The sequence below is a fragment of the Choristoneura fumiferana genome, chromosome Z, assembly GCF_025370935.1.
Source record: "Choristoneura fumiferana chromosome Z, NRCan_CFum_1, whole genome shotgun sequence".
NCBI classification, from domain to species: domain Eukaryota; kingdom Metazoa; phylum Arthropoda; class Insecta; order Lepidoptera; family Tortricidae; genus Choristoneura; species Choristoneura fumiferana.
Genome location: NC_133472.1, coordinates 44,508,648 through 44,523,509, shown reverse-complemented (window position 1 = coordinate 44,523,509; position 14,862 = coordinate 44,508,648). Strand labels below are relative to the sequence as shown.

The 14,862-nt window shown below is 39.4% G+C and overlaps 1 protein-coding gene across 1 annotated transcript in view; it reads right to left on the bottom strand.

Annotated features, from left to right (window-relative positions):
* LOC141437899 (dipeptidase 1-like) overlaps positions 1-14,862 on the bottom strand; it is a 292,943-nt gene that overhangs the window by 168,934 nt on the left and 109,147 nt on the right. The window contains exons 3-4 of the mRNA XM_074101471.1: positions 3,699-3,840; positions 3,016-3,172 (exon numbers count right to left, since the gene is read on the bottom strand). Coding sequence (XP_073957572.1) covers positions 3,016-3,172; positions 3,699-3,840 — 299 coding nt within the window. The remainder of the gene's footprint in view (positions 1-3,015; positions 3,173-3,698; positions 3,841-14,862) is intronic.

Genomic DNA, 14,862 nt, shown 5'->3' with positions numbered 1-14,862 from the left:
GGCTATCGACTATTTTCTCGCTCAAGAAACGAACAAAAGATATAAGATCCTGTGTGATTAAAAGAGACACATATATTAATAGTTGATCGCTGGCGGTTCACACTGCCGGCGAGAACTCGCTCTTACATCATTTGTCGCAGCGACAAGAGCTATAAGGCTCGCTGAGCTATAAAACTAGCTCAGCGATACTCGCTCAGCGCTGTTAGCTTGGCGGCCGCCCGGCTCGAGCGAGTGGAGCGAGTAATCGCCCGTCGTGCTCGAACACTCGCTTTTCACTGCTCGCCCACTCGTTTCTAGTTACTCGCTCTGCTCGCTTCTCGCTCATCGTCGGCGGTGGGACAAGTGCCCAAGTGTCAGAGGGACCGCACGACACGAACTTCGAGTTTCGAGTTTCGTAGTAGCCCTGCAGGACGCCCTCGCACCTATGCTCGGATTGATGGGGGAGTAGGGTAATGGCACCCCGTCCTGATCGATGTGGCCGCAGATTGAGTGCCCCGATATGTCACCGGCAACAGGTACCTGGTCGAGTACAGGGACTCTGACATAAGCCGGATGAAAGAAGCAGTGTTTTTAACCCCCGATGGGTAAAGAAGGGTGCTGTGAGTTTTACACTTCTCTGTCTGTGGCATCGTAGCTGAACGGATGGATCGTTTCGATGTGTTTTTTACAAGCTTTCATTTAGTTTCATGTGTCCCGTTGTCTGTCTGTCTGTCTGTTGCAAGTTAAATTTGACCGACTTCCAGTAGTCAGATTGGCTTGACTTTTGTAAATCGCGTGACAATACAATAATCTAGAAGTGACATCCTGGTAGTCCAGCCAGGATCGTCTCCCCAGAACGGAACTCTTTCGACTTGAAATTTGGTATGCAAATGTAGTTTGGGTGACAATGCAAGTACAGTCAACAAAAGTACAGTCAGCAAAAAAAGCTTGTATTAATGTGTCCTTTTTATGGTTAGGTTACTTCTATGTTACGATTTCATCATCTAATGCTACGGCCACACACACACACACACACACATCGCGATAACGCGAACATTAGTTTGACTTGACATGAGTGCGTGTGAGTTAACTGTGGGGCGGCAGACGTGAACTTGCCTTCGAAATCCAAAAGCTTAATGGTTACTTGACCTGAAATGTATATTTCAGAACCAAATTATTATTATTATTATTATTATTTTAAAATTTATGACGGTGGAAGCATTCTACACTTCCACTGAACGTAGATATAGTTTAGATATAGTTAGTGTTTAGTATTGTAACTAAGGGACCCATACATCCCTGTATTTCTTTTATTATTATTTTTTGTATTTTTTTTTCTTTAATTGTATAATATAGTTTTTAAGTATTTATTTGTAATTATATTTTTATGAAAAAATGACTTTCTGCCAAGTTTCTTGCGGCGCATTCTTCTTGGCAATGATGGTCTTTCCGAAAGCGCTGGTAGTTTAAAAAAATGACGTGTAAAAGTGCCCATTGCGGCCTATTTACTGAATAAATCATTTGAATTTGAATTTGAATTTGAATATTAGCGAATACTCCTGCACTTCGGGCTAAGCCGCAGACACTTCGCCCCACTGTCGGTAAACTCGCGCACATCAAAGGGTTTTCTTTATCGATCGATATTTCTTTGTTTTCAATGTGGTAATGCGCAATGCCGTAGGCCGAAGACGAAGTTGACTGACATTTGTATTCACAAACATGACATGACAATAGTGCGAAAATAATCATTTCAAGTTGTAACATAAATTAAATTTATGTCATTTTTTTTTCATTTTTTTAAAAAACAATATTGGCTTGCGTTTGGCCACAATCACGCCTGATGGAAAGCGAGGATGAGGCCTACGATGGAGCACGTTTGCCTAGTAAATGCTCATTCACCCTAGACTTGAAAGCGGCCATATTGTAGTGTTCAGGAAACAAAGTCGCAGGCAGGGAATACGGTATTTGACTATTTTGTATTATGTTTTATAAATTAAAACTACACAATGCCTGTTATCGATTAGAAAAACAATTTTTAAGCTACCTTTACAAGTAACAAAGTTATAAAGGTTTGAAATTCAAGATTAGACAGAGAAAGACATACTGGCATGTGACGTCACGCGCCAGTACCGCCATACTTGCTGCATAGAGAAAAGCGTTTGAGAAAGAGACAGGTATATAGATTTTTCAAAAAATCACTTTAAATCCAATTTTCAACCGATTTAAATTTTCTCTTCGCTAAACACTATCTGTATATCTATATTTTCATAATAATATTAAGATATGGCAAATTCAGGAGTTGTCAAATACCGTATTCCACTCTTTCGCTGACATGACCCCAAATTGCGTGCATTTACCTTAGGAGAGGGGCTCTGCTAACTGTATATTCATAGATACACCTACAAATTACGAAATTCTCGCCGCTCGAGTTGTTTATATAAACTTAACCTTGATTTGCTTTTTCCTTATTCTCTTTGTACATAATCCTAAACAAAAATAACTCCACATAAAAATAGATCAAGTTGCTAGTCGTGATGAAAAAGTGCAGATGACGTAAAAATGACGTAATCTTGCACACAAGATGATGTTTTTATTTAAACTTCCGTGTGACATGTAGTAACAAAGTAGCATTAATGAAGTAACAAAATAATCGTAAATAAATCAATGGAATTCAGTGAATAAAATAAATTTCATATCGTTCAATAAAGAGGTTGATAATTAATGATAAGTGATAATTGTTTATGAAAAACAAAAATACTATTTGAAGTCATCCTATAAGTGGTTTGACGTCATCGGCACTTTTCGTCCGACCCCTGGTATTATATGATGACTGACATTATAATAGCAGACATAAAAAAATTAAGATTTTCAAACTGTTTTTATTTCAAACTTCTTTTGGTTCATCTTAAACTAGCTAAAAGCTATCGAAGTGCCACTGCGCGTAGACCATACCTTCTCTGCATTGTTCCCCATAGATTTCATCCTTGACGGACCCTATCCTTCTTAAAGCTAAGCTAGCGTAAAGCTATATGTTACCTGAGCGCCGACCATGCCCTCCCTGAGCCTCGGCAGGTCCGTGTGGGAGTACTTGGAGATGGACCAGGGTTCAACGCGGGTCAGGTCGGTGTCCAGCTCAAACTCGTTGATCTGGTTCCGTAGGAACTTGCGGATGTTCCACGGCAAGTCGTTGTGGCTGGAAGACATACACCATTTTAACAGATCTTAAGGAAAAATAAAGGTTAATATGCTTATAGTTTCTCTATGAGATTGAATCTGAAAAGCGGCGATCTGGACAATAAGAGGCAGAGGACGGGACACGTTGTTTAATAAATGAAACTAAAAAGAAAATACATGTCTAGTAGGATATAACTCTGTTAAGTAACACAAACTTAAATGAGGATTCCGGTATAATAACACGCATACTTTTGTAGTTTGCGGCATCAAAACCACTAACATCACGAGAAGATGAATACATCTAGCTAAGTATCTCACTCCTCAGTAAACAGCACCTACTGTAGTGTCTGCTTGATTTCAAATCACTTGTGATCATAATTTGCGGCAGAAAGTCTAGCTAAGTATCTCACCCGTCAGTCAACGGAACCTCCTTCAGTTTCTGCTTGACGATCACAAGCCTCTAGTGGTCGTAGCTTGACAATTTGTGGCAACAAGAGAACACTACTTGTATCGCATAGAGATCAAAATCTAGCTCAGTATCTCACCCGTCAGTCAGCGGCACCTCCTCCAGTATCTGCTTAGCGATCTCAAGCCGCTCGCGGTCGTAGCTCGCGGCGGCGACGACCGCCGTGATCGCAAGCAGCACGCAAGCGACCGCTCGCCGTTCGCACGGGTTCACCATTCTTACTGTTAACAAAATTAAGCACTTCAAACACAGATAAAATATTATAATGAGTTCCTAAAGAAAGGGCCTAAGCTAGTTGATGCGGTTTGTAAGGGGCGGGTGGACTGGGCGCCTATATTGAATATCCTAACCAACGAAAATTTTGAAAATCTCCGACATTGTCACTTCAAAGTTCAATGTCTCTAAAACGGCTAAACCGATTTTGATGAAATATAGCTAAAAAGATAGCTAGATAGCCTGCTTTTAAATAAAATAAACTGTATTCAAATCGGTTCACCCGTTTAAGAGCTACGGTGCCACAGACAGACACATGGCGGTCAAACTTATAATATGCCAAATTTTATAAACCTATTAGTCTCCGAAGTATCAAAGTTATGATTATATTGATAAATTTAGAGGCTGTTTCACCATCCATTGATTAGTGTTAACTGACGGTTAAATGTGATGCCGTCTCCGTCTATTCGAACAAAACAAATAGAGACGGGATCACATTTAACCGTCAGTTAACACTAATCAATGGATGGTGAAACAGGCCCTTAGTTTTTATTTTATTTTATCGCGTGAATTTAACAGTAGGTACTTTAATTTAATTTATGGTTGTAAGAGAGCTCTTGATTCTAAATTTAAATGCGAGATAGACGCACAGATAGACAAAGAAGTCCTATAAGGTTCCTACCCTTTAGAGGTACGGAACCCTACATGCACTGAAGAGAGAATCTCTGAATGTTTTAAAGCGACGAATTTAAAAAGCAATTAGGAGATAGTATTTGACTATAAATCTTTCGAGATAAAAACATCGAAGAAAATTTATAGATTTTTAGGTCCTTATCAGACTTTACTTCACGTTTAAATGGATTGTCTGAACTTTAAGATTTCCCTTGAAAAATAGGTATTTATAGGGAAATTTAAGTAGGCTTAGCTCAATATGCCTTAAAAAGCTGTTTAAATAAAAACTAAAAGGAATAAAACGGGAGACCGGTGACAGAAATAATATTTAGAATTTGTGCTCCGATTATTCGCAATCTATTATGTATTTGCTCAAATGTATAAGCTATATAAAACTTTTGTTTATACTTTTGGTCCAGCCTGCGTTCTGTTACTTTTGTACTCATCCCAGTTTTTCTCATTTCATACGTCCTTAGCAAAAAACTAAATGTTTTGCATACATACATATATACTTCCTTACATGCATGATTATTTCAAAAACATAAAGTTGGTCCAACTCTTATAAAAAGTGGTCAGTCCCCTTTAGACCATCCTAAGTTAGTTACAACCACCTCTCCGTAGTCGGTTAACGAATTCCAACCAACATGGCCGATACAACAAATAAACCAGGGCCGGTCAAATTGATTACATCTAGAAGTTATATGGCTCTCATCGGTTTATTGCTACCGTATTTGGAAGGTTCCGTAACACTTGGGCGCATAGAGCACTTACTACTGGAGCAGGCAACACGCTGATTCACAAAAACGCACACAGCTTTGAAAAATATCTTCCGAAAATATTGGAATTATTGCCACAGTTGCTGACTTATCGTTAATTGAACCGTTTAATTTTGCAACTGAGTAAATAATGTCTCACAAGATTTTAGATCAGAGGTTCCCAAACTTTTTTCTCGTAGACAACTTTCAAAGTTTTGTTTATGGGTAGAGCCCCTGCTGCTACATTTATATGTCGGCGGCTGATCTTAAAATTCCCCAGATCACGTAATTCCTAGGCATATCGTGAAATGGCGCCATTTCATGAATTGGCTAAGGGACATCCGCCACATCGTTCAAAAGTCATCGTTTAACGATTTAACTAGTGACTTTTAGGCAGATCATAAAATCCCTAGGCATATCATGAAACACCGCTATATCGGTTCTGGCACTATGCCGGCCGCTCTCGCGGCACGCTCTTTTCGCTCGCTCGGCTCGTACATTGTGGTCAAAATTCATACTAACCACTCCTCGCTTCGCTCGTCGTACCTAAATTTTTCTTTTTTTCGGCATATCACGATGTGCCCGGTATAGAGTTGGAACATCAACGAATGCGTTGCTTTAATCGATCTGCCGTATTGTTTCTCAGGCACATCGTGATATGCCTGGTCAACTTTTAGGCGTATTTCACGATATGCCTAAGAATTTCGTGATCTGGAGGATTTAACGATCGGCCGCTGACATATACATTCTCGAGACACTAACATATATTTTTTCACGCCTACGTGGACCACTTTGGGAACCTCTGGCTTAGATAATATTACACTGATTCTCCTTTGCCAATATAAAGAGAACAATATGTAAAAATCAAATAACAGTTACGTATTTATACATATTATAGTGCAGGATTTGGCGGTAGGTTCTTCCTTTTGCTTAACCTCGCTGATATTATAAATACGGCATTGGCGTTCACATGGTGCGAGTAGGTAGTCGGTAGTTTATACTGGCGCCGCCTACATTGCTTTCGGAAATCGCATTTCGGCATTCGGAATCCAAAAGTTTAATGGTTACTTGACCTGAAATGTAAATTTCAGAATTAAATTATTATTATTATAATTTTTTTTTTAATTTATGACGGTGGAAGCAGTCTACACTTCCACTGAACGTAGATTATAGTAAGTGTTTAGTTTTGTAACTAAGGGACCCCATACATCCCTGTATTATTATTATTATTTTTTGTATTTTCTTTTATTTCATTGTATAGGTACCTACTGTAGTTTTTAAGTATTTTATTTGTAATTCTTTTATGTTGAAAAAATGACTTTCTGCCAAGTTTCTTGCGGCGCATTCTTCTTGGCAATGATGGTCTTTCCGAAAGCGCTGGTAGTTTTAAAAAATGACGTGTAAAAGTGCCCATTGCGGCCTATTTACTGAATAAATGATTTTGATTTTGTTATTTTTTTTGCTGCCTTCCCAATGCACTTCATTATAAATACGAAACTAACTCTTTATATCTGTTACCTTTCATGATTAACGCTGAACCAAATTAACGAAAAAACAAAATACATTTATTTACAACACAAGGCACAACAATATTATAACAAATTGAAAACATGAAGGATATAAGCAAACGAACGAAGGAAAAACAATTTGGTAAGGAAATAGTTTGATACCAGGAAAGACATAGGATGCTTTTTATAGCGAAAAATTGCTCTTTTTCGATTTTTCAGAAGGAGTCGCGGGCAACACCTATCCTATAAAGACAAGCCAGGCAACTCCCGAAGTAGGTGCTTTAAATCCTCCAGCAACATCGGGATGGGATCGTAAATATTGTTTTTATTTCCTATACTAAAATTGGGGCAATATTTCTTTGCGATTGTACTGAAGGATTAATAGGGCAGAACTACTGCCAAGAATATTAAGTGTTCATAAATATGCTGTAATGTCGCTGTGTTAGCTGGGATCGAGATATCGCTGCGGGATAGATGTTTACAAAAGGTCAAGGGCATACAGTGACAGTCATAGATTTACACATTTCTAGTGCAGTCGCCAGCACCAATATCTGACACAACAAGCGTGCATAAATATCTGGTCATCATCATCATTAATTTAAGAGCTTAGCTCTTGTCGGTGGAGTAATCGCCACTCTTTTCGGTTCTCTGCCAGCGTTTTCAGCTCCTGATACGACATGACATTGACTTCTTCCTTGGCTTGATCTATAAATGACCGTCTCGGCCTTCCCCTGCCTCGCCTGCCTTCTATTCGCCCTTCCAAAATAGTTTTTATGTAGCTGTCATGTCGTATCAGATGCCCCAGCATATTCCCTCTCCTATTTTCAATCGTCCTCAACAGCCTTATTTCCTCTTCCACCAACTCTTAAACCTCCTCATTAGTTCTCCTTTCAGTCCAGCTAATCCCCTCCATTCTCCGCCAGCACCACATCTCAAACGCACTCAATCTGTCTCGGTCCCGCTCAGTCAATGTCCAAGTCTCGCTCCCATATAATGCTATACTGCAGATGTAGGTCTTAATATATCTTTTCCGAATGGTCCTTGAGATTTTGCCTTTAAAAATGTGTTTTTTATCATTGAATGCTTTCTTAGCCATGGCTATTCTTGTTTTCACATCCGGTACGACTCTATTTCTAGGGCCGGAAGGACGTGTTAGATATTTTCGCACGCTCCGCTGTGGCAGATATAAATGCTGGTGACTGTACAGTCGCCATCAGATACTTCAGAGCGGCCAAAGTGATCAAAAATATCGAGACATGAACTCTAGTACTTTAATGATAGAGTTAGGGTTGCCAACTTTTTTTTACAAGAAATAAAGCATATTTAAGTCTGAGTAGGGAAATGAACCTAATCCGCACTGGGCCCGCGTGGGAACTATGGCCCAAGACCTCTTGTTCTGAGAGGAGGCCTGTGCCCAGCAGTGGGACGTATATAGGCTGGGATGATGAGGGAAATAAACAGTATTTTAGAAAAATGAACATTATTTTTTTCTTTTCATGTTTTAAAGACACATTATTGGGTGCTTTTAGCACAACTTATCAATTTAGTATAATTTTTAAAAGCCTCATAGATCTCGGCAGAATCAAAACTAAAACTAAGACAAATTAACAGATACGTTCTGAAACACCGCTATTGTAACTATGCAGCACTGACACTAAGTCAATCTGTAAATGTCAATCTGAAAACATTATTTTGCATGCTTTATTTTAGTTCAACAGTAAAAAGTATAATGTAGTGAAAAACAGTATAATACTGTTTTAACAGTATTGGCTCTGTGCACGACATCAGCGCCACCTATCGTCCGCAACTTTGCTGGCTCTGAGGCTCGACGTTTTGAAATTTCATCGCGACATTGTAACAAAAATCAAACTTGTGATTGTATTAATTTACAATACAAAATTACTGTGATACCGTGGTTTGGGTGAACAAAGGGTTGTGAATTCATTTTAGGTCATTAAAGTTGAATGAGGTAAGTAAAATTTATTCAAACGGTGTGATTTATTTCGGTTATGCCAGGGCTTGTTTACTTCATGTTTAGTTGTACTTTTACTGTAAAACAAAAAGATAAAGCTACTTTAATGGTTTCTTCAAATAACAGTGAAGATATATAATTGTTCTTGTATCGCTAGTAATAAATTAAATATCGTTTGCAGATCAAAATAAGTATAATTTTGAAGACTAGTTTTGTGAGTTCACTCAATACCAAATTTCAACCGCAAACCGTTCCAATAGAAAAATTGTTGGTAGGTATCTGCTGGACATATCCGGGATGAAGAGAAATTAAGAACAAAACAGAGACAGTGTTCAATAATTCAAGCTCGCACCCCTCGCACCATAAGACAAACATCTATTACTAAAATTAGGTAGGTAGTAAGCCTAAACAAATTTCTTTGTTAATGTCAGATTCATATGAGTATGACAGATGACAGAGCATATTAAATATAATGACCCGGATAACTCACGTCTTAAATCGAGTTTAGCTTGACATGTTTCGGGCTAATCCGTAGCCCTTCGTCTTCGGAGCAACGCGACTCAGCGGCTGCTGCAACACGCGCACTGCACAGTGCGCGGGCACAGTATGAAAAAAATAAGGCTCAAATGGCCGTATCTTTTGATGGCATTAATGTAGAATATTTATTTTTTTTTACAGCTTCAAGGGGCGTCAGGCATAAAGTATAGGTGTTAATTTCAACTTGACACCTCCACGCGTTCCCGAGAAAAAGGTCTTGACAGACAGACGGATAGACAGACGGTCAACAAAGTGATCCTATAAGGGAATACAGAACCCTAAAAAGTTGTGCAATTCTCGTTAAAACTATTCCATCAGGACGTGGCGGATATTACCCCCGGACTGGGACGGGCAAGTTCGCCCGGACAGACGCCTGCAAGTACGGATACCATCCGTCCGGCAATGTCCGGACTTTGGCCGGATCATTTGTCCGGATCGAAACTGTTTTTGCAAGCTTTTGTTTATGTTGCAGTGTGTTTATAGACAGTTTATAGTCAACGGCCGTTATGAAGTAAATCCTAACACATTGCAAAACTATGAAGTTTCTAAATATAACATAGTTTCTAAATATATATATTTTGGACGGACATGGCCTAGTGGTTAGAGAACCTGTCTACAAAGCATGAGGTCCCGGGTTCGATTCCCGTGTCGGGGCAGATATTTGTATGAAAAATACGAATGTTTGTTCTCGGTCTTGTGTTTAATATATATTTAAGTATGTATGTATCTGTATAATTATATTTATCCGTTGCTTAGTACCCATAACACAGCTTTGCTAAGCTTACTTTGGACTAGGTCAATTGGTGTGAATTGTCCTGTGATATTTATTATTTATTATTATTATTAAAAATATGAATCATAGACAAAAATGCGTTAGAGCGCTTTGTTATTGTTTGTTTATTTGTCTGGATGGCAAACGAGCAAGTGGGTCTCCTGATGGTAAGAGATCACCACCGCCCATAAACATCTGCAACACCAGTGGTATTGCAGATGCGTTGCCAACCTAGAGGCCTAAGATGGGATACCTCAAGTGCCAGTAATTTCACCGCTGTCTTACTCTCCACGCCGAAACACAACAGTGCAAGCACTGCTGTTTCACGGCAGGATTAGCGAGCAAGATGGTGGTAGCAATCCGGGCGGACCTTGCACAAGGCCCTACCACCTGCAACTGCTTACCCACAGCAACGTCCTGTTTTTGCGTATTCGGTTTTTTGCAGGATCACGTTTAGTATACGTATACGTGTTACTGTGGTAACATTCACAAGCGCATTCGGTTTGCAAGATACCGCAAAATCCGATCCGATCGAAATGTGCTGTACGGTTTAGCCACTACAAACCGGACGACTGGATCCAGTGAAAAAAGCGGCCAAGTGCGAGTCGAACTCGCTCATGAAGGGTTCCGTAGCAGCAAGTAACATAATATAAAAGTTTCCTTTACTTTCGATTTATGACGTATTAAACAAAACTGCTTACTAGATCTCTGTCAAATCAATTTTTGGTGGAAGTTTGCTTGGTAATGTACATCATATTTTTTTTTTACTTTTATCATTCTCTTATTTTAGTAGTTACAGGGGGGCGACACACATTATCCACTTTGGAAGTGTCTCTTGCGCAAACTATTCAGTTTAGAAAAAAATGATATTAAGAACCTCAATATCAGTTCTAAGTATGGGGAATCTTCAAAATTTATTGTTTTTTCTTTCTATTTTTGTGTGAAAATCTTAATGCGGTTCACAGAATACATCTACTTACCAAGTTTCAACAGTATAGTTCTTATAGTTTCGGAAAAAAGTGGCTGTGACATTACGGGCGGACAGACAGACATGACGAATCCGTAAGGGTTCCGTTTTTTGCTTGGCTACGGAACCCTAAAAACGGTATCCAGTTTAGTTACGTACACAGTTTAATGGAAGTGTTTCCACTGGCATTTTGCATACGGTTTTTTTCTTCTCCGACCGCCAATACTATCCCGTAAAAAACAGGATGCAAACTTCTGTGTGTGAACACAGGTATGATTTTTGCCGTATCCAGTAAAAAATCGATCCTGCATAACTGGACGTCCGTGGGAAAGAGTCCTAGGCGGGTTTTAGTGTCACGCGTACCGTCAGTACGGATCGCTCCGCACAGGCTGATCTATATGAGCTTCCTGGGAGCGTTTTAGAGTAATACGGAGGGGTCCGTACGGACGACCGTCCGCGCGGATAGGAGCTCATATAGATCAGCCTGTGCGGAGCGATCCGTACTGACGGTACGCGTGATACTAAAACCCGCCCTAGCATTGCTTTTTTGTTGCATGCGAGAGAGTGGTAAGTATAGCATTTTTTTTTCAATGGTTGACATCCTACTTATTATTATAAATGTGAAAGTTTGTGAGTGAGTGAGTGAGCGAGCGAGTGAGTATGTTTGTTACTTCTTCACGCTTAAACGGCTGGACGGATTTGGATGAAATTTGGCAAAAAGTTAGTTTATAACCTGGATTAAGACATAGGATACTTTTTATCCGATATTCCACGGATAGGGATAAAATCTCGAAATAATAACCGCTGGGCTTAGTCATGAAATTTGGTATGTAGGTAGCTGGACATCTAGAACACATAAGCGACTTTTTGACCCGATATTCCCATCGGATACCTAGGGATAAAATTTTGAAATTACAACCACTGGGCTTAGAGTCATGAAATTTGGTATGTAGGTAGCTGGACCTCTGGAATAACACATAAGCTATTTTTTATTCCGATATTCCCAAGGATAGGGATAAAATCTCACTCTCGTAGAACTTCATACTCGTAGTTGTGCAATGTCAGGATTGACTTCTTAGTAGCCGGGCGTCCTGTACATCTCAAATAATTCTGGGATTATTTCCGGCATTGTGTCCGGCATTTTTAATGCGTGGTAACTCTAGGAGAGCTACTACTATCGACAATCGAAGTTCGTATCGTACCGTCCCTCTCGCTCTCGTATTAAATAATATTAGTGCCAGCGGGATGGCAAGATATGAAGTTGGAATTTTGCAATTCGTAGTACAGAGCCGTGGTGGCCTAGTGGTTTGACCTATCGCCTCTCAAGCAGAGGGTCGTGGGTTCGAACCCCGGCTCGCACTTCTGAGTTTTTCCAAGTTCATGTACGGAATTACATTTGAAATTTACCACGAGCTTTGCGGTGAAGGAAACATCGTGAGGAAACCTGCACAAACCTGCGAAGCGATTCAATGGTGCGTGCGAAGTTCCCGATCCGCACTGGGCCCGCGTGGGAACTATGGCCCAAGCCCTCTTGTTCTGAGAGGAGGCCTGTGCCCAGCAGTGGGACGTATATAGGCTGGGATGATGATGATGAGTACAGAGCCAGGCCCAGGGCTAGGGCGGAAAACGTGCTTTCCTTAACGCACGGCTGCGCCTTAGGCCACCTCGCTTAAAAGGAACGCTAAAAAACGGTTAAGCGTGAAACACACGTGCACCCCGAGGGTCTCTTATCTAACTACATGATCAAGTTTGTAATTAGTATAGGGACACTGGGCAATAATATTCTTGGAGCTATGTATTCCATTTTGCCGATTCTAGACTTTGTTGAAATCATTTTCAACTGAAGCTGACTGTAGGTAAGTACTTGTGTTTACTTATTTAATTATGTTGTTAATAAAATTTAAGTCTAAGAGTTTAGACTTGCAAGACAAATCGTGTAAGTTGCATTACATTGCAGCGCTTGATTGCCACTACAATCAAGATTGTTTTTTGGAATCTTTTTGTAATTTTTTATTTCAATTCCAAATTTTTACTTTTACGGTCATCCCGTAAAACCTAAATTGAAAATACAAACTGAAATATAGATGCACAGAAATACCAGAAAAATAAGACCAGCACTGGGAATCGAACCCAGGTCCTCGGCATTCCGTGCCGCGTGCTATACCGCTACACACCACTGCTGGACAACGGTACAGACACGAATTCCCCTATGCACCGCATATCTCAGCTTGTTTGTTTCTTGTTTAGCCACTTAAGCCAGACACTAGCGACATCTATGCCGTAGCCCTCATCGAGAAACTTCGACTTTCTTGGGCTTTTCGGCGGTTAGTTCGAATGGAATACCGAAAGTTTCGATTCCCAGTGCTGGTCTTATTTTTCTGGTATTTTGTGCATCTACATTACAGTTATATTTTTCAATTCACTACAAACTCGTTGCCTTTACGGCCTTGCAATTAAATGCAACTTGCACGATTTTTCTTGCAAGTCTAAACTCGGCTTAACTTTACAACACGCACACACACACACACTTTTGTTTAGATTATTTACAAGTAACCTGCCATGTTATCTCTTTTTTTTCATGTTTGCTTTTTTGTATATGACTTTGATGTGAGGGGAGCACTGTTTCTTCTGTAGCACAGGCTTTCTCTATAGAGTTTCTAGGTAGTAATCAGTGATTTATTTGCTCAAATATTTTACAAGGAAGATGGCTTACATACAATTTATAGCGCGACGTGTTTGTTTTGTGATAGAAGCACTTTTTCAATAAAAATAATGGAAAACTGTTGTATATGTAACAGCACAGCACAGAAATGATTTCAATCTGTTTATACGGACACGTTAGGTACTACTACATTATAACAAAGTCAAAGTCAAAGTCAAAATATCTTTATTCAATTTAGGCTATAACTAGCACTTATGAATGTTAAAAAAAATCTACCACCGGTTCGGAAAAACCTCTGTTGAGAAGAATCCGCCAAAACCCCAACAGGTCATGTACTTAAGTTTTTCACCTATAACAAACTATTAAAACTTAGGATATTAGCAGGAAAGCGGAAGTACGGACCCTAAAAAAACCATTAAAAGACAAAAAACGTTCTCACTCTATAATGGTAGGCGATTTGCACAGTTGTTAAATGTTATTAAACCGAAACAGTTCTTTTATTCTTTTCATTTCGTTAATTGTGTTTATAAAATGCTTTGAACGCCTTGATCTCCAAAAATATCTTTACATTGTTTTCAGAGTACCGTACAGCAGTTGAAAAACGAACCATTATACATGGTAATAAAAAATCCTGTACTATTTTTCGTAATCGTTTCGTAATCGTAAATTCGAAAAAAACCTTTTGTATGCAAGTTTAGCCACAAGAAGACTATCTCTATACAATAATATATATTTTTTATTATTTTAATTTTAAGTTTTTCCACTTGTATCGTATTAGTAGTCAAAGGCTGCTATGAAATTCGAAATCGAAGTTCGTATCGTAATGTCCCTCTCACTCTCGTATTAAATAATATTAGCGTAAGCGGGACGAACGAGTATGAACTTCGATTTTCGTAGTAGCCCCTCAGTAGCCTCAAAAATGGTTTTTAGTACACGTAGTTTAGGGTTTTTTTAACACCTTGTGACCCAGTGGTTAGAACTATTCTCAATCTCAAGCAATGGTTCGTGGGTTCAAGTCCAGGCTCGCACCTCTCAGTTTTTCTGGATTTATGAGCGAAATTACATTAGAAATTTTGTCGGCTTAACATATATCCGTGCAAAATTACAGCTTTCTAGCATTGACAGACATAACATGACGGATAGACAGACAGACATGGCAAAACTATAAGGGTTCCGTTTTTGCCA